At 42.0% G+C, this 20,820-nt stretch overlaps 1 protein-coding gene across 15 annotated transcripts in view; it reads left to right on the forward strand.

Moving 5' to 3' along the window:
- The window catches only part of cacna1g (calcium channel, voltage-dependent, T type, alpha 1G subunit), a 261,264-nt gene that overhangs the window by 161,958 nt on the left and 78,486 nt on the right, over window positions 1–20,820 (forward strand). For 12 of the 15 annotated variants that reach the window (XM_044102108.1, XM_044102109.1, XM_044102097.1 and 9 more), the window contains 5 exons: window positions 11,033–11,184; window positions 11,313–11,498; window positions 13,069–13,183; window positions 14,380–14,535; window positions 18,179–18,244. In XM_044102108.1, coding sequence (XP_043958043.1) covers window positions 11,033–11,184; window positions 11,313–11,498; window positions 13,069–13,183; window positions 14,380–14,535; window positions 18,179–18,244 — 675 coding nt within the window. The remainder of the gene's footprint in view (window positions 1–11,032; window positions 11,185–11,312; window positions 11,499–13,068; window positions 13,184–14,379; window positions 14,536–18,178; window positions 18,245–20,820) is intronic. The other 3 variants (XM_044102104.1, XM_044102111.1, XM_044102110.1) reach the window with 1 other exon arrangement.

Genomic DNA, 20,820 nt, shown 5'->3' on the forward strand with positions numbered 1-20,820 from the left:
AGCAATTCTGGACAACTGTAAAATTGAAATCATAAGTGAAATGTCTGTTCCTAAGAACCACTTCATAAAGCATAACTGTACTGCTAGTTCTGCAGTAATACATTTGACCATTTTGAGGCTGATATGCTGTTGTGACATGTGTTATTAGCATGTTTCCATTACAAATGTGTTCAAAACATTGTCAATATTCTGCTAATCGTGGAAAAAAAAGTACAGTTTTGCATTTGTGTAGTGAAAGTCACATGTGAATAGGTTTGCTCATGTGATAAGTCATTAAAGAACATGCTGCACGTTGGTCCTCCAACTACTTACTGTTGGAATCTTCTTTGTTTTTGGGAACCAATAAACATCCTTAAAATGACTGGAGCGATGCTTGGAGTACGGTAGTCTTTCTCCTCCGGGAGCTGCTGGTTCAGAGCGAACGGCGAGAAGAGCGCTGCAGGTGTATTTATACAGGTGAGCAGAAAAACTGAACATGGCGAGCAGCTGAGTAGTTCATGGTTAAAGTGTAAGTGTAGCTTTATGGACGAACCGCACAATAAATTTCATATCATCCCGGTCTGAACAAACGGGTGGCGGAGCGCATCTCCCGTTTTGGCAGGGAAACTACGGTTTTTTTATCCCCCTTTCCCGTTGTGCTCCCGTATTAGTATTTTCCCATAAATATTCCGTATTTGTATAACTTTTCTTCAGGTTAACTTAGAAAGTGAGCTGTTATTGTTACAGGTTAGTTTTCTAAACTACAAAAAAGTAACTGTTAGGGAAGCTCAAATATGAAAAATTGGACTGATGTTGATATCCAATAGTAACACTGGTGTTATGCTAGAGTTACCAATATTTTAGCAATTTATCCAATTACTTGATTAATTGTGAGAATGATTGATAGATTACTCGATTACTAAAATATTTGTTTACAGCAGCCCTAAGTAGCACATTTATATGGTCAATGGAAACGCAGCTATTGACACATGAGGGGTGTCAACATGGTTGAATTCAGTGTTTTAGCATTATCTTTCATCAGTTACTATGTTTATGTAGCACTTCAGAGTGTTGCTTTAGGATTAGCATAAATAACATTTTATTTTAGCTGGTCATCCTGCATTGCCCATCTAGTCCTGATGAAGCTACAACAGCTCATCATACTGTGATCAAGTATACTGTTCTCTTCAAATGGTCATCATCTCATTTCTACGCCTTCCATACCACAATAGGAGAAAAGGTCAAAGTTTACAACAAAGGGACCCTGTGGCTTTAAGAAACACCTCTCTCAATGAGTAAAGTATGATTTGTTATTGACCTGTTTCCCAGCCGCCGCTCCCTGTTCTTGAAGTGGATGAGACTCTCACGCAGAGAACCTCTCATGATGCATAAAATGAATCCCACGTCGGGTGTCACTCAGCAGAAAATGAGGTTGCGGAGCCCTGGCTGTGTCTTAAGGAGAATTTATGAGGACACAACAGCCACCCTGATGCATAATTTATGCGCAGATTAAGTGTGCAGCACATGACTGCGGTACGCATGAAAAGTGAATCAAACTCTGAGCGCTATTTATTTGTTAAGGACAATAAATGTCTCGGCTCAGTGTAATTATATGCTGCCTAATGGGGTTCTAAATTACAAGTTATGGCAGCCAAAGGACACGCCCATCCTCCACTTTCTGTACTCGTATGAAAGCTGCTAACAGCGCTTGGGTCCTATTGTGAGAAATCAGTGGGATCCACACAGCGCTGTAATCGAGTTCACTCGTCCACAGTCACTCACTCCACTCCAGGAGGTGGCGATAGAGCACTACTGCGGAAATCACAAAAAAAAAAGTTTCATTTCTTTTTACCAGGAACTTGAAGCTGGCAGTGAGGAACTTTTATCAAAATTTTTTTTTTACATATTTGTTGACGCTGACTCTTTGTAGCGACATTATGTTATGAGACAGAAAATCTGTGAAAAGATTGTGCTCCTCTTTCTTGTCCTAAAGCTAACTAGAAACAACCAATCAGAGGCAGACTGCCACCCTCTGCTCTTATTGGTGCTTTCAGTCTTAAAACGTTCACTCACACAAACAAACCGATGCTCACATTGTTCTCCGCAAAGGATGCGTTTCACTACAGTAGTAAGGAGAAGCCGATACGGTTTTATCTCTCCGTGCTGTTTGAGAGCGTTGCCATTTATGGTGGAGCCGATGGAAGGTGCGCGTCTGCCAAAAACGTGACGCGACGCCGTCTATTTACTTGGAAACCCGGCAACTTTCACTTACTTCGCATTCGAGACTCCCTCCCCAGAGCCAACCCCAAGCTCCCTGTCTTCACAGCCACTCTGACCCTGGAGGAGCGGCGCTCGGGCCAAAACAGATCGAGGAGCAAAGCTGAAGGTGTCGACGGAGAGGCCGTGCTAAAACGCATGCTAACTGTTTTGAAAAATTGCCGCCGGCGTTATGACAGAAAGCTTTTTCGGCCACCGAGATCAACATTGATCAAACGCGGAGCTGTCACACGAGGCAGAAAGTGATCCAAAGGCACTCCGGGTCTCTCGGTTTACATTTCCCACAGGCGACTCTTCCGCCTGTGTGAACCCTGAAAGCAAATTCCTTTTAAAGGACGGAGCAGAGGTGTTTGTCTTTAAACGTCTTAAGTTTAAAGACGTGTGAGGAAATGCTGAGGCATGATGGAGTTTGTTTGAGCGCAAAATCCGTTTGATCTTGCACGTTCGCCTTCACAAGGGCGAGGGTGGTGACGAGTTGAAGGGTGGAAGGAGCTAAACAAAATTTTTTTGAACAGGGAGCGTTTTAGAGTTGAAGGTAAATGGTCAGAGGTGCATTTTTAATCTACACAAGTGAAACATTTTCAACCCATTTTTGGTCTGAAATTCAAGAATCCAAGGCGTGTGTGGAGTCTAAAGTGTTCGTCTGCATCAGGAATGGGTGTTTGGATTTTGCACTAATGGGGTGACTGGCACGTCTGGAAGGGGTTTGTACTGTAACCAACGGATACCAGATCGATCGTCCGCTCCGTCCGTCTGAGTCGTCGTGTCCTTGGGTACAATCAGCGGCGTCTACCGTGGCGCTGATTGAGTGGCAGCCTCATTTCTGTCAGTCATTTTACAGTTATCACATACAGCATTTAAAAATAGATGTCACATGTTTGCGCCTCTAAAGCAGAGCTCAATGCCATCTTTCCACATCCTGTCTCCACCTTCTCACCATTCTCTTTAGCAGCAGGAATCCGTCCTGATGACTTTACTTGGAGCTTCGCCTCTTTTTGTCCTCTGTCCTGTGTTTACCACATTTATGCGGCTCCAAACACCAACACTGGACTCGTCTTTACTCAGACAGATCCTGAACCTGCACTTTTCCACGTGAACAAGCACTTTTCATTCCAGAGCTCTAGAGGAAACCGTTTTCCCGTGCTGCTTTTCATTTGGCAGCAGCCAGACGGACTGGCTTTGTAAGGACCATGGAGATTCACTGTCGGAAACACAGTGCCCGTTCTCCGTCACCAGGGAAACGCTCATTTTTGTTGCATATTTAGCAGCATTACAGGCTTGTCTATTGGTTCTGTTGGGGGGGAAAAATGTAAGAGTGATAAACAGTTTGACATAAGGGAGGTCCTTTACGAGGCTTTGGGTGTTCTGAATATAAATGCACTGATTATTGTACAGAATGTCCGTATGCATGTTAAACATCTCTAACATTTGGAGAATTTTCTCTGCATATTGACACACATCAAACCAAGAGAGACAGCCGACAAACCCGTTCTCTTGGCTCGCTGCCTAAACCAGAGACAATATTTGTTTTGCTTTTCATCTGCCGACGCAAAGTTCAAAATCCGAAGACGCTGGCTGCCCTCCAAGGCAGGGCTAAGAAAAGAGTCTTAGTTCAGCAATACTTACATGAAGACAAGGCAAAACAACGGTTCCCAATCCTGGCCCGGGAGAGCGACTAGTTTTCTGGCCCCAAAGGCCGTGAAATCAAAAAGGAAGAATCAATCGTGTAATCAAATAATGGATTCTGTTATTTGCTGCTTCAATGAAATGTCAAATTACACGTTGCCCGTGGAGATAAAGTTCTTTTTTCTTCTTCTTTTTTTCCTTTAACCCACTTCTGAGGTCAAGAAACCGTTCCTTAGCGGTTATTGTTTTTACTCCCGTCATGTTTTTTTTTTTGGATTTTAGAAGGAATTGTCCCTACTTAGAATTGACTAAACAAATTAAACTCATATTGAATGTAAAAAAAAAAAACAGACCAGAAAGAGGATAACAATAATAAAATTTCTCAATATTGTATTACAAGTTGTATTTAAACTAGGGCATAAACTTTAATTTGTTCATTTTGATCAATTAATTACATGGATTTTGACGTGGTAAAAATGTAAGGGCAATTAATCCTATTTGAGGTTTTTTTTTTACTTGCAAAAATTCCAAACCAGAACCTTTGTGTTGTGTTTCTGGTACACTTGTAAGTCTGACGCACAAGCTACACCCTCAAACAACGATGATAGATGAGAAATCTTCCTCTCTTGGTTCTCCGGGGTTAACTTTTGCTTCCCAAAACGCCGGAAAAGACTGCTGTTGTGTTCAAGTTGTGCTAAAATGAGATAGCTTATCACAGAAGCTATTCCAGATTAAACTAGCATCTCAGTGCTAAACATGTAGCAGCATCACCGGAGACATCCACAACGCAAGTAGCGATTCAGTTTTCAAGTGTTTTACAAAACCCCTGATCATTCATAAAAGTGCTTTGAAAAGAATATTGTTTTTTAGAAAAGTGTTTTGTGGATGCTGACATTAGGGGAGCCAGCGATGGGGGACGTCTGAGCAACTGCTGCATGTTTAGCATGGAGATGCTGATTTAGTCTTGAATAGCGTCTGTGATAAGCTAAGTCATTTCAGCACAACTTGGAACACAACAGTAAGTTTTTCCAGCATGCCAGTTGATCGTTTTTTAAGCTAAACCCCCAGTGAGCCTCGTCCTCCATGTCTTTGTATAAATCTTGTTTGTCAGATATAAAGGCTTACCAGAAAAGAGGAACAAAGGTTCCAGCTTGAATTATTATTATTATTTTTTCTTTTGTTAAATTTTTGGATTTTACATCACAGTTCCGCCCCTCACAGCTAAATACTTTAAATATTTAGCTTTAAAAACAAAAGGAACTCATTAGGCCCACAGTGTCTGATGCTTATAGGTTCCACCAGATTTTCCAACTGGATATGAACTACATAAACATAACTGGTGTTAAATTGTCCTTCCTTCAACTTCAATTTTTTTTTTTTTTTTTAACCAGGACATCTTTCAGATGAAATACCTCTTTTACAAATTAGTTACAAAACAAATGTGACCTGTTTTATCCACCCTAAATTAACACTAAGTCATTGCTGTAGAGTTTTACCACCTCTGGGTGGGCGTGTGTGTGTGTGTGTGTGTGTGTGTGTGTATGTGTGTATGCGCCCCCCGTGCCTTATGACGTGCCCTGAACAAAACGCAGACAAATATGGACACGCAGAGTGCTGCCGTTCCAGATCCTCGATTAGATTAGATTAGATCGCATCAGATTTGGCGACGTTACATTAGCGCTAACCAGATTATGCTATCCCTCATCCAGCACACTTTACCTGCTAATGCTCTCTGAGCCTCATTAGCCAGGAAACAGCCACCAAAGGAAGCAATTAGAAAATCAACAGCATCTTCATCACTCACACAATCACACGGTGGAGGCATTAATCTCCCTCCAGGTAGCAGCAGACGCCTCCTCCCCGGCTATTAGTCGCTAACAACGTTTGTCCTGCGCGACGGGCTGGGATTGGAGGGGGGGGTTTGTAAGCTTTTTTGTGTGTGAGTGTGAGAGAGGGGTTGTTTTTTTGTTTTTTTACGGCGTGGCGAGCTTCGCACGACGTCTGCATGAGGAATGTCCCAACACACGAGCCGAGGAGAAACAGTGGCGGGGAAGAATAATGACCTGAAGCTCGGTGTCAGGGCCAGATGTCTGCCGTCCGAGGCTCAGCTCATAAACAGCGTACCTCTGGTTCCGGCTTATCCGCCGCATCCCGTCAGGCGGCGGGACGTGTGCGGCTGGGACCGTTCTTGGTGAGCGGATCTCAGCTGTGTGGCCCCCTAATTGTGTTTATTCATGTAACATCAAAGGTTGTTTGTAGGCGCGTGTGCGTGGACATATTTTTACGTGAGGGCATTCATCTGCGGAGAACACACGGACATCCGAGCGGCCCTCGCATCCGTTTACCCTTTTAACCTTCCTTGATGACGCAACGCGTGCCTTGCAAAGAGATGAAGGATGATGCGGCGGCGGCGGCGGCCGCGCTCATCAGAACGGCGGAGGATGAATGGCCACGATGAGGCGGCGGGTGGGATCAGACAAAAAGAAGGGTTGGCCTGAGTCTGTGAACCCAGACTGTTTTTGTTGTTTGCTGTTGTTAGCCTCTAATCTGCAGATCTTTTTGAGCAACACTGATGTGTTTGATGCTGCTTCAACATACAGAGGTTCATAAAAGTGTCCTGCCCTTTGAAAATCTTCACACAGCCATAAAATTGAGTGAATTTCATCAGGTTTTTATCTGGACAACCATCAGAAAGTGGGAGGAAAATAAAAGAGCTGGAACTCCGCAGAGGTTCGCCTCTCCTGCCTTTGCACATCGACGGCTCCTGTGGGGGAAAAACAAAAATGAGTTCATCCCAAGCAACAAGCAGCACTTTCTTGTTCAAACTCAGATGAACTTCACAGACGCTCCTTCTGAGACGGTCTGCTGATGTTGGTCTCTTCTGACCAACGTCTTCTTACAGCATGAAGAGTCTTGGTGACTTCCTGTTCAGGTTGAAACCGATTGCCTTGATTAAGCTTCACCTGTATTGCGATGAGTAAACGGTTCATTGTTCGGCCTGTTAAATGTGGGTCAAGCTTTGGGCTTTTTGTTGGGCCGGTGAAGGGGAAAAACGGCGCAAAAACAAACGCTGATGCTACATTTTTTAGCAAAAATAAATAAATACGACTTGCCCAGTGCTGGTTTAGCCATGTGATTATAGTTGGGGATTTCTTTCAGGAAAGAAATTAGTCCAACTGAATTCTAATTGGCTGTAAAATCCTAAAAGCTGATTTTTGTTGGTGTTGCTGTGAGGTGGTGTGGTCATATGGTCAAAACAGATGAACAAACAACAGCATCAGCTGCCAGTTCCTGGTTCTTATACTGAATTTGATTGTTTCACTTTTCTTTCTTTTTTTTTTTTACACTCTGACATCCATCTGGATCATCTGAAATCTTCCCGCTCTATGTCAAATTGGCAACACATCTGCACTACATTAGACGATACCATAATAAAACAGGACCAACCAAACAACACAATCTAAATAGAGAAATAATCTCAATACATAACTAAACGGTCAGCAAAGTAAAACATTTGATATGGGGCAACTCAAAAGTTTAGTTGAAATTTTTAAAAAAAGCGGACAATACAAAAAGAAAAACTAAAACTGATGCAATCACTGACATCATCCAGCCATTTAGGCAGGAAGTGCTGGACTGGCCGCTCCCACACAGCTGATCAGACTAAACCATCTAAAAGGGACAAAAAAAGGCAAGTAAAACAGAAAAAACAAATATTTTACCAGAAATGGATCTTGAAACAAAAGAAACATTTGCATTCATCCAACGATCCAGCAGCGTTAGCTTTAGCTAAAACATATACACAGATATAAACTGCAACATAAACAAACACTTTGCTTCAAACACAGAATAGTGAGTGAAGCAAAGTTACAAGAGCAATGTTTAAGTTAAATTATAACCAACTATAGAAAGATTAAATAACCCAAAAATAAAAAAATAAGTGGTGAACTCAAACTGAACCACTCTGTCACAGTGGGACACATTTCTTCACCAATGTCACGGTGTGAACGGACCCTCTGGAATTTGATTCAACCAGATGGGAACTTTTTAGATTTTTTTTTTTTTCCAGCTGTATGAACTAAATAATGACTGAAATCAGCAATGACATTGTGTCATCGTCACCAACCGACTCTGCTGCTCATGCGTTGGGAGACAAAATGGTGTCTCTGTGGTTGAGGAGGAGCTGTTATTCAACAGTGGATGTTAATCTCCGTATCTCTCCTTCCCTGTGTGTACAAACGCAAGTGTTGAGTAATCCCCGCCTAAACAGTCACGGTGTGTTGTGATTAGTGGCAGCCCACCATGCATTACATTACATTACCAGTTGAGCGCGGGGGACGGAGGAGTTATTCGTAGAAATGTAAGCGGTGCTTTAAAACAGGGTTTCTGCAAGTTTCATCAACTCAAACTTAAGGACTTTTAAGATCTGTGTAAAACCATTATTAATGAAATATACATTTTGTGACAGAAATGTACAAGTTGGCATATTTTAAATAGTCGTAGTTTTCGCAGAATGCATGTCGTGTATTACGGGTTGCCAGCAGAAGTGATCCAGTGGCTCAGACAAACGTTGTCCAGCAAAACTGACTGAAATTTACTGTAAACTGAAATTTACTGTAAACCACGATAGACGTAAAAATTGAACAAGCTAGCAAGCAAGGGTATGTGATCAGCTAAGTAGCGGTAGCCTCAACTGCCTCGAGTCAGAGAATGCAATGACGATGTCTGCATGCGACTCAAAAGATGAACATCGGCCCACAAAATGACGATAAATTTACACTTAGCCAGGATAGATGCAAATAGCTAACTAGCAAAGGTATGTTAGCAGCTAATTAGTGCTATCATTAACTGCCCGAGTCACATAATGCAGTGAAGACGTCTGTGTGTGACTCAACAGATCAGAAGATGAACGTCCTCTCTGACACTAAAGATAAATGTAGACTTACACATGTAAGCTAACTAGCAAGGTCATGTTAGCATCTCGTTCATGATTGCATCAACTGTCTCAAGTCACAGAACGTAATGAAGAGCATTGAGCGCAACTCAACTCAAAAGAGGAACGTCGTCCAACACATTGATGATAAATATTCACTTACCAATGATATATGCAAAAGCTAGTAGTGGTCTTCTAGCAGATAGCTAGCGGTAGCACCAACTGCCTGGAGTTATAAAATGCATTGAAGATGTTTGTGTGCTACTCAAACAGCTCAAAAGATAAACCTCGTCCAACAAAGTGACAGTAAATTTGCACTTACTAATGAAAGATGCTAAAACCCAGCTAGCCAGGGTATGCTAGCAGCTAATAAACTACCTCGAGTCACAGAACGCAACAATGTCTATGAGCGACTCAAACTTCTGCCTGACAAAAATGTCCCATGAGAATAATAAACTAATTAGAATGTAAGAGATAAGATAGTCCTGCCACAACAAAATGTAAGACCTATGATAAACATATAACATTTTTAAAAATGTTTTCTAATGAATTTGGCATTGTAAGGCCTTAATTTCAGATACATAGACACCCTGTCATGTTCACACTTAAACATGCATGCACATTTCTTGATGGCTAGCGTGTGAGCCCTTATCGGGGTCTCTGTTCCCCGTGCCCAGCCATCTGCAGTGTGTGCGGTGCGCTGCATCTGTGTGCCTTTTTCACACAGATGAAAGGCCATGTGAAGCGCAGCCTTGCGCCGTCCACAGGCGCACAGCGGCGCTCCCGGCTGCTCTGTTCTCCTCGTTGATAATTACAGACACTCGTTACAGAAGTCTGATTTCCATAGCTTGTCGTATATGGATGTGTTGCGCCTTTTATCTTGGGGATCAGGTTCTGTATCTCTCTGCTTGCTCTCGCTGCCTGTTTGCCTCAAACAGCCGCGCACGCACGCACACACACACACACACACATACACAAGCATACACACACACATACACACACACACACACGCCGACGCAGCCATACACAGAGTTTGTTTGATGGAGATGTGAGTGGCAGTCGAGATCGACAAAAGGTCGGGTGTATTTATTGTATGCAGGGGAAAGAAACCCGGGTGGATCTGTCCTGTTTGAAAAGTACAAAGTCGCTGCTGTGTGTCCTGATGTGTGTGTGTGCGTGTGCGAGTGTGTGTGTGTGTGTGAGACACTGCAGGGGTTGATGTTTTTTTAGTAATTTCACCAGGAAACTTACATGGTGTGAGAAAGTCTGAAATTTGGTTTAAGTGCTTTCCAGGTTTGTTTGTTTTTTTTTTTAAGTATGACTGAAGAAAATGTTATAGTTGAATGTAAACATGTTGTTTCCAAATGCTTATTTTAGTTGTCTGCATTTTGGGTCTTTCTTTCTATGTTCCTTTTTTTCTACTAAACATTCTTCAATAAACTCTTTCTTTAAAATGTACCTTCTGGACTTCCTTAGTCTCCTCATCCTGTCCATCATTGGGTCATCGTTTCTTCCATTCTTTCATTTGTTTTATCCTTCATCTTTCTTCCTTCACTGGGCGATCTTCCATTAATTATTCCCTAACTTCTTTCTTTCTGGAGTCTCTCTTTCTTCCTTCTTGTCCTCCCTCTCTTGCCTTTCCATTTTCTTTCTTTGTGTTTTTCCTTCTGCTAGTCTCCTTTTTCTATCTTTTCATTCTTTCCCCCTTTTCCCTTTCCTTTTTCCTGCTTTCCTCAGTTCCTCCCCTCCTTTTTTGGGTCATAATTCCCTTCTTACATTTTTCATTTCTCCTTTCCATCCTTCTTTCCTTATTTTTTTAACTTTCTTCCCTGCATCCATCCTTCTCATCTTTTCACTTGTAATTTCCTCTTTTTTATCTTTCCTTGTCTCCCCACTTCTTTTTTTCTTTATCTCCCTCATTTTCCCTTCTGTCCATCCTTTTGTCCTTTCTTTCTGTCCGTTTCTGCATGTCCTTGTTGCCATACCAACTGCCCGCTGCAGAAATGATCATCTCTCCATTTACGTCTCACATGTCCCTCCTATATGCAGCTTCCAACCATAACTTCATCTGTGATTGATCCATTGCAATTTTAAAAACGAGTGAAAAAAGTTTCTGAAGGTTGTTTTTTTTTCTTCCAGCGTCTCGTCCGACATGGTTCTGTTCTCTTCAGTTCAGGTGAAATATTTCAGCTGCTTGCCTTGCCTCTGTCTGTGCAGCCTGAGGAGTTGACCAACGCCCTGGAGATCAGCAACATCGTCTTCACCAGCCTCTTCTCCCTGGAGATGCTGCTGAAGGTTTTGGTGTACGGGCCGTTCGGCTACATCAAGAACCCCTACAACATCTTTGACGGCATCATAGTGGTGATCAGGTGTGGACTGGGCACTTCGTTAGCAAACCGCGCGACATCTGGCGGCGATCGAAAGATCAGAACGGATTGGTCCTTGTCCTCACGAGAGAGTAAGAGTGTGTCTGGTGCTTTATGTGGTTTCCCCTCAGCGTTTGGGAGATCGTCGGCCAGCAGGGCGGCGGCCTGTCCGTGTTGAGAACCTTCCGGCTGATGCGCGTCCTGAAGCTGGTGCGCTTCATGCCGGCCCTGCAGAGGCAGCTGGTGGTGCTGATGAAGACCATGGACAACGTGGCCACCTTCTGCATGCTGCTCATGCTCTTCATCTTCATTTTCAGGTAGGCGGAGGTCGAAGGTCGTTCCACAATAGCTGCTTTGTAATTCCACCAGTGGTATTAATTGACAATGGAGAACGACACCGAAGTCATCTTCTCTGATTTAGTTGTCACTCGTCATTTTCTGCCCTGTTGGGATTCAAAATGGAGTCTCTTTGCACTCAGCGGTTGTAGACACACAAAAAAAGACAAACACCTTCATTAGTGACTTTTCAAAATCATCAGACATTTTGTTTCGAAAGAGACAACATAAGAAGTGTTGTCGCCGTGGCATAAATTCTGTTTTTGGTTTTTCCTCAACTTGAAAGCACTTTTCTAAATATTTCACAAGTCTTAGGTAAGCAGAATTGTGAATCTTTGTAGGAAAGTAAAAGTGTCTAATCTTCCTTTTTTTTTACCTGCATCCCTAATAACCAGTTGCACTTCCAGTCCTTTAAAAAAATAATGTTTAGTCAACAAAGAAATCAATTCCCTGCTGAAAAAACAAAACAAACGACAGGCAGATGGGTTCTGTGATGTATTATTTTTTTACACTTTTGGGGATTTGTAGGTGTTTGGCTCAGAACTGCAATATTTTTTTTGTCTCTTTAATCTATCTGAGAATTTAGGTGAAGGTTTTTGTAACCATATGTTGTGGAACGACATATGTTGCACGCAACACGCTCCAGAACACGGCCGTTCAGACGGAAACACAGCGTTCCGGCAGCTCTTGTGTACGCGCACGTAAGCAGGCTCCATTTGAACGACCAGCTGCCAGGCTGAGCCAGCGGAGGCAGCGTTGCATTGGTCCCTCGGCTCTAGTTGAGCTCCGCTGTCTGTTTTTTCTCAATAAAAGGCAGACTGCGCAGCGGACTCTCTGCTGTGTCATAATAATAACACCCACAATTACTTGTCTGATGTAGTGTGGCCTTCCTGTTCTCCCCCGCTTTTGTTTCGCCGCCGTCTTTTTCACCGGCCGATCCACGCGGACGTGTGGTGAACGTTGCGGCATACAGGCGACCGTCTCCTCATCTAGTCTGAATCTGCATGTGTTGAATATTCAAGCTAATTAACTTTGACAGGTTTTTGTTAAATTTGAGCCACAATTCTTAATGTTTTTATTAAGACTTTTTGTGATAAACGGACAAAAATGAGTTTAGCATAAATGCAGAGTGTAAGACCGGTCCCAGCGTCCTGTAGCTGTCCCAGCGTCGGTCCCAGTGTCCTGTAGGGCAGCAGTACTCATGCTTCATGGATGGTCACACTGTCCATGGTGCTGAACTCAACCAGGAGCTCCAGTCCCATCCCCTCTGCAGGCCTCCATTGTGTCACAGAGACCTGGGAACTGAGGGGACATTCAACTGTATTGGAGAATTCTAGTTAAAGTTTCAAAATCTAACATTCTTTTTTTTTTTTTCACAAAATCACAAACAGGATAAACAGAAACGTCCAATATTCTTACGCAGAACAATCTGGAAATCCTTTTCAGCCACTGAAATCCCTCCGTTTATTTGTCCCGATTCCACTACGGGCGTCTGATGTAAATATTTGTCCTCTGTCTTCCTGTTTGTGTTTGTCTCGTTTTCCTCCTCAGCATCCTGGGGATGCATCTGTTTGGCTGCAAGTTTGGCTCTGAGAGGGACGGAGACACGCTGCCGGACAGAAAAAACTTCGACTCCCTCCTTTGGGCCATAGTCACCGTGTTTCAGGTGAGGCGGTTTTCCCTTGCAGTCCCGGAAACATCCAGAATCTCATCTTGAGTGGCAAAACGTTTGTAGAAAGTGCTCAATTCTTAGCCGCAGATTCAGATTTATGGATGGGAGGCCATTTTTCTTCAAGGCGACGATGTCTGCATATATATCTTTTGAAGTTCACCATGACTGAAATGACTGTTTTAACCCCGTAATGAGAGGCAGATGTGCCGCAGAATGAGCTCAAACTGCAGCTAAAAATGTTGGAACTGGAACAAATATTTTCTGAGGCGTTCGGTTGTACCTGTGGCTCAGCTTTAGAACAAGTACAACAGTTTTCACCAAAACGGTGATGTCTGAATGCACGGGGTTTAGACATTGTTCATGTTCTTGACATAAGTCAGTCATTTAGCCATAGTTCTGGGCCTTCACGTCGTTTCTGCTTGTAATATGTCAATATCAAATCTGTGATGAGGAACTTTCCAACAGGCCGTTTTCAACTCTGGAACAATCTGTCACCTTTAAGTCGAAGCTCAAGACTTGTTTCTTCAGACAGCCTTTTAATACCATAAAGAAGAGAAGCCTCTACACTACATTTTATTGTTTTTTTTTGTGTCTTTTTGTTTTTCTTTTGCTGTGATTTTTACTCTAATCTGTTCGGTTGATAGCTATGTAAGTCAATAAATCAATCGCTCAACCAAAGGTGACAGCTGTAGACTTCAGTCGGCTGAAGAAAAAGCTGCCTGGGAGTTTGGACATAATGGTGATTTGTTGTGTTTTTATGCAATGGAGCAACACAAAGTAGTTCCTGATTGTTACGTTACAAAAGAGCGACACATGGCTTTTAAAGTCTATTAACTTTTAGAGCTAGATTTCACCACAGTACCAGATACAAGTCTTTGTAAATGTAGACAGTGAGACTGTTTTCTGGGTCTTTTTTTTTTTTTTTTACGTTAGCTAAAGCTCTGTTAGACTGAACAGAGAACATCTGTAAAAAGAGATTTTTAGACCCTGTCTTGGATTTAGAGATTCACTTTACCTGGACAATTTCTAACACCTGAATATACCTTCGTCCAAAACGACTTTACGTGGACAAATCCCATCAAAAGACGCCAAAGTTTGCAGTTTTTGTTACAAGCAGCAACAATAAAGGCAAACGTAGCTAAAACTCTTCCGATTTGACTTTTTAAATCCACTTCTCCTTCCATGTATAGATCCTGACCCAGGAGGACTGGAACAAGGTGCTGTACAACGGCATGGCCTCCACGTCTCCAGTAGCGGCGCTTTACTTCATCGCCCTCATGACCTTTGGGAACTACGTCCTCTTCAACTTGCTGGTGGCCATCCTAGTCGAAGGCTTCCAGACCGAGGTAAAAACTGCACGTGCGCTTTAAATTACCCAGCCTAGAAAGAATGCGAAGGAAACTTTATGCTCACAGCTAACAGCGTTCAGGTCAGAATAACCCAGCTCGGCTCCAAGTTCTTTACTTTTCTCAGAAAAATCTGCGTTTGAGATAAATACTTTGGCACAAGTCTGTGGTAATGGATAAGTGTTTATAGCTGCAAACAGATGAGACATTCTTGCACTCTTTGCAGTTGGATATAAGATCAATGGTTGTTTCTTTTTTTTTTTTGCTTCATGTCTGTTATTCCATCAGCCTTGTCGCCTCCCACTCATTAATCCTCGTTATTGTTCCTCTTCTTTTCCAATGCCGTGAAGTTGCGACACGTCATGAGAGAACTATGTTGACCAGACGACATCCCACAGCGCCCAAATCCGCACTTTTACATGAGCCTTTCATGCTCTTATGTTCTATTTATTTATTTTTTTTTGCCGTCAGTAAACTTTAGCCTCTCTTTCATAAATCATTTTAAAAGCCAGAGAAATAACTATGATGTATTACAGAGTGTGGCGCTTTCCTTCTGAGGAAGACTGTAAAGAACAAAAAGAGGAGAAAAAGATGTCTGAGTAAAGTTTGATGCAATCAAATAAGACAGTTGTGGGAAGGAACTATCTTACAAAAAAGAAAAACAAAAGGAAAACTCATTCAGAGGCCTTTGCAGTTTTCTTCATTAGTTTATGGCAGCACCTCTCTTTTGATCCTCCGCACTTTCAGCTATTGGTTTATGAAGAGTAAGTATAGAAAAAGGATGACTCAATATTTCGATTTCACACTGATTCTGCAGCTGTTTTTTGCTTGGTCTGAAGAAATGTGTTTAATATTACTGTAGAATGTTTCCAATAATATTAATAAAATATCAGCAAAGATATACCTTTTGAAACAGATATTTTTGAAAGCTCCTAGCTGAAAACCTATGCTATTTAAGTGAATTTGCTGCTAACAGGTTTTAGACTACGGTAATACCATATGGTAAGATATCCATATATTAGTAATTTCAATGTGCCTCTTTATGATAAACAGAATATCTAAACATATTTATTTATTTGAAGTTTTTTAAAGAAAGCCTGAGCTACTAAAATTTCTTGGGGAACCAAGCTAGCTTTAGCCCCACTCTCTCTTGATGCGCCGTTATTGTTGACGTTACCGCCACCTTCTGGTGTGTCAAGGATATTTAAGTGTTTTTGTTAAGATTTTTGAGCTTTGTCCAAATACTATTTTTTTTATAGACAAAGTAAAATGCATTCTTTGACAACTATAGCTGGAATAGTGTAGGCATGGCCGGCCTTTTCTCAGTAGCACAGTGAGCATTAAGCTAACTGTGGAGTTGTTGATAAATAGCAAAAGGCAGACTGTTATCGCCTAACTAACTCAGTAGGCAGTTTTTTTTGTTTGTTTGTTTCTTTGGAAGAGTTGGAGACCGACACCAGATCAGTGAGTACAAACGTTATTTTGGCACATCGGCTAGTTGGCTAGCCAAGCGAATTAATGTGTAGCCCTCTGCTGGGCTAGCTAGCAAAAACTTGCCCTAACAGTGATATTTCATTGGCTTGTTGAATTTTCAAAGTATTAGATTCCATTTGGACTTTATTGCAGCTTACAAATGTGAATAAAGTATATTTGAGTTTTAAGGTAGAACTGAAATTAACCAAAAAAAAAAAAAAAAAAGCACAGGCACTTTCATGTACACTCAAACATCTTAGTGTGAGAATCTCCATGGTTCCCTCAGGGAAGAGCTGTTACCTTAACTCTCCCTCTTTTTTTTCATCTTAACATCCTTTTCTGCTAACACTAAGTTTATTTTTAGTCAGCCAAACTTTCCTTGCGTCAGGGTTGCTAGGTAACGGGTAACTTGAATGACGTGGGGCATGGCCAGGAGATGTGCTCAACTGTGGTGCCAAGACACGCACACACCGCCACACACTGTAAAGATGTTACTTTTAATCTTCATTCTGCTTCTTTTATTCATTAGACCCACATTTTTCCTCCCTGCTATATATGGCACAAGCCCCCAACCTGCATCTTTTTTTTTTTTTTTACATGTTCATTTTACCTACCATTTTTTCTTCAGTATTTTTCTGTTTCAGGCTCTAGCAGTGTGCCCATGTGACTGTACAGTATCCAATGCAATGAGTGCAACCTTGCTGACTTATGTCTTTTTGCTGATTTTTGTTTTTTTTTAAAACCCAAGAGAACATTTAGTTAATCATTTCACACCCAGGCATATTCTTGCAGTATCCACATTCACTTGGTTAAGATTTTGAGAAGACAGACAATACTCTTCTTTTATTATGGTACTAAAATTGAACACCATTCAGTTTTGAACAAATGTACCTTTCTGACTAAATACAAAAACCACAAATGAAAAAAAACAAAAAACATATAAGTGGAATAACTGGTTGCACAGTTATTGGTACCCAGGCTTTTGTTACTTTTGTACAATCCCCTTTGGTCAACAGGACAGAATCTCCTGAAACATTTCACTAGGTTGTGCTGGATAAGACTCTTATGGTAAGATAGCTGTAAGTAAAATGTTAGAATTTCACCATACTGAGATAGGATCAGAAATATTTTTAAAAACTATAAATTATCCACTTTTTAGACCTGAGCAGTGAAAGCAACATAAAGGCCGATCATGATTGTACGATTAATTTCTCTTTTTTCCCCAAAAACGCAAATTTGTGGGGCCTAGACATTTCAGAAAAGTCACCCAAAATTGTTCCCCAGATTAAATGAAAGGTTTTTAACCCTCCCTCAGCCTTAGCACGAAGCTCAGGAGGAGTGCGGCAAGTGACGGTTGGACAGCAAAGAAGCAGGTGGCAGGAGTGTGCCGTCAGACCGTCAGTTCACGAAACGACATACACAAAATCAGAAAAGCGCACGACGCATAGAGTAAACAGCTTGTGGGGTTCAAATGACACCATCTCTAAAGTCTGTGGCAGGATTAATAGCATCAAAAGTGGAACGGGCTAATTTGCTGTATGGTGCTGTCGGCAACAAAATCTTGGTTCTGGTCCAGTATTGTGGCCAGTTGATAAAATGAATGGGATTCTGTAAATTCTGTAGATTCCTAATCAGAAGTACAGAGAAAATGGCGTCAACCTAAATAAGTATAAGGTACAAAAAAAAAAAAATTCTTTAGTTACTTTTATTTTTCTAAGGAATTGGTTAGGTTAGGGTACCAACAATTGTTCCACCAGAGTTTTTCCCAAAAAAACCTTTCAATGTGAGATTATACCACCATAATAAAGGATTGATTTTTATCTCCAGAAGTGGAAAAACATGATGTTTCTACACGCACAACATTAAATGAGACTTCTTGTCTTAAAGGTCTCCACATTCATCAAAAAAAATCACACAGGTTAACTCTAGAGTGCGACATGGCCACGCTGTTTCTATGCTCTCCTCACTTCTCATGCTTCCACAAGTGGCTTAGTGGCCCCGGCCGTCTACTTGGATTTGTTCTCCAGCAGGATGAAGTCAACATTTTCCAACATGTTGAATCATCTTTATTGTTCTCCCTTCTGCTCTCGTCCACCGCTGTGGCTTCGCTCCTCTCCTCCGTGCCTCCTCTCCCTTTCTTCTTCTTCTCTCCGGCCACTTCCGCTAAAAGGAAATTACCAAGCGGGAGGACTTGCATGCCCAGCTGAGCCTAATTCAACTGCCTGTAGACTCAGGGGTATGTACAGCTCTGCAGCCCTGCCTCTCCTCCCTTCCCCTCTCTCCATTTAATCAGCTAGCCATCCTGCCCAGTCCCCCTCCACCCTCCGTCTGTCCCTCACCCGTCCCCCTTCACCCTTTCCTCCCCTCATCATTCCCCATGGCAGCTTTGCGGCGACGCCGTAGACCTCTCGACTGCCGGTTTCTACTCATGAGTGACAGAATGATGAATAACATCGCAGAGGCCATTTTGCATCGTTAATGTGACAAGTTAATATTTAGCAGGCATTAATGTAGATATTAACATGCCACGCTTTGCCACTAGTGCCTTCAGGGGACCGCTTAGCCTTATTGGAAAACAAAACCTTTCTAACTTGTTCTCTGTGATATTGAGCAGTGCAAGATTTAGTTTGGATTTTTTATTATTATTATTATTATTTCCAAAAGTTTCAAAAATCTTTGTTCCTGCCAGTCCAATCCGATAGAGTATTGAATGGGAGCTTTTCCAAGGCGCTTGAATGGACGCTGCTCTCTCTTGGGTGTATAAATCAGTAGAAAAGATGAACAAATAATTGGCTCTTTGATAAGAAGGCAAAGCGCCGTGATTCCCCAGAAGGGTTTCGGTCCCAGACACAGAGTCTAATTAGCACTAATAACACAAGTGAGGATATAGGGACAAACATTATTGATAATTTCTCATTTAAAGGCATAGTTTTGAAGCAGAGGTTGACCGAGTCGCAGGTCAAGTCTCTTTTTGAACCAAAGCTTCTAAATTTGAATCTCAACATTTAAAATTTAATTTTAAAGTGAACCTTCTGGAGAGTCTGCTGTTTGTTTTCTCCACATGCCATCCTTCATGCACAAAGGTAAGCAGTAGCAAGTCGAGGGTTACACTTAGTCCTATTGGATAATGTCTCAAGTTGTACTCCCTATATTCTCTGTTGTCTGTGTTGTACCAAATACATCAGTGTGACAAGGTTTTCACTTAAAACAATATATTTAACCTGTTTACTTCTTAGAAAATGAAATTCCAAACACAAATATCTCTTACAATCAGAAGATTTTCAACAAAATAGTCGAATCCCATGATGTATCTTGAGTTCCCACACACATGGGCGTCCAGCGTGCTTTCTGTGACGGTTGGGTTTTCATAGTCCCTCTCCTAAGTCACCCAAACTAGTTTATTGATGTGATTTTGAGTTTTTTAAATACTCAAAAATATTTGAGCCAAAATGACTCTCGGATTTGGTGTTCACACCCACTACTTGAGTTGACCACCTGCTTGACCATGAAGGTTGCACAGCATCAGATTTATCTGAACCAACCACTGTCTTAGATGTACTTCACTAGGTGGGGCTGGGCCTTCTTCACCTTTAATTTTTTCAAAGCATTTATTCACCCAGGTGTTGAAACAACCCTCAGAGATTTCTATTCCATATTGTCGTGACATCACTCAGTTCCAGCAGATTTCTCAGCTGCATATGTATGATGCGTGTCACGTGTCCCATCGCATCCTGCAGAACCTGCTCTGGTTGGCTGTAGTGGTCCAACGATGCTCTACTGGTACTAAGCGGAAATATCCCTTTTTAATACCGTCAGCCTGAACCAAACCCAGATAAATCAGTGCTCTTATGTTCTTCGCACCATATTCTGACTGTGGTATAGATGTCATCTGGACTCCAGATTCATCTGACCAGAGTTTCATAGCCCATCTGCTAACCAGAAGTCAATCGCACTTTCAGTCATCTCAAACCACTCTGACTCTGACATCGAGATGTTTCCATCCACACATTCAGATTCTGGATATTTGCTCTTTCTTTGGACCATTGTCCATAAACCTGATGGGACGTTGTGTGTTAAAATCACAATAGATCCTCCTTTTGAGGTGAAAAATCATGTCTACCATGTCTTGATTCTGAAAGGCACTGAGCTGCTGCCGCCATATGATTGACATAAATATAATAGTGGTGACAGAGCGCAGAAGCAATTTCCAGTCGGCCATCTTTCCAGACGCAGGAGGCAAATCTCCCATCAGGCTGTCGGAGCATGTTTCCCATCATCTGCCAGTCCTCTAACCTGCTCTCTGCATGGCTCCCTTACTGCTGCTGAGACTAACTGAAGTTCTGAGCTCAGAAGAGATAACCAAGTCTCCAACACTTGCAGTGTGACTTGCTTTGTTCTCCCTTAAACGCAGACTCCATATCAAGCCTTACAAAAAATCACATGTGATTTTCATGGGATTTTTTTAGTAATGTTGAACGCTCAACTCCTAGCAACGCTTTCTTCCAACTGTCATCTTTGTTCAAATTCTGTGCTGGCGATGGCTAAAAAAATCTCCTCGTTTCAAACTCCTGTTTGCAGTGGACGAGAGCACGAAATATGATGTGGGATCGTTTTTTGTTTTTTGGGGTTTTTTGGGGGGAAATCCCCTCCCCCATCAACGTGAGATAAACTCAGCTGGTTCAGAAGAAGGCAGCTCATAAGTCCAGTTTCCCAGAGCTGCCCAGTGCTCTCACAGAAATGAGACCATAACTTTGGGATTTTCCACTTGTTCTTTAAGATTTCTCTGTTACGTGAGATCCAATCTGATATCAT

Source organism: Gambusia affinis, linkage group LG20 (assembly GCF_019740435.1).
Source record: "Gambusia affinis linkage group LG20, SWU_Gaff_1.0, whole genome shotgun sequence".
Taxonomy (NCBI): Eukaryota; Metazoa; Chordata; class Actinopteri; order Cyprinodontiformes; family Poeciliidae; genus Gambusia; species Gambusia affinis.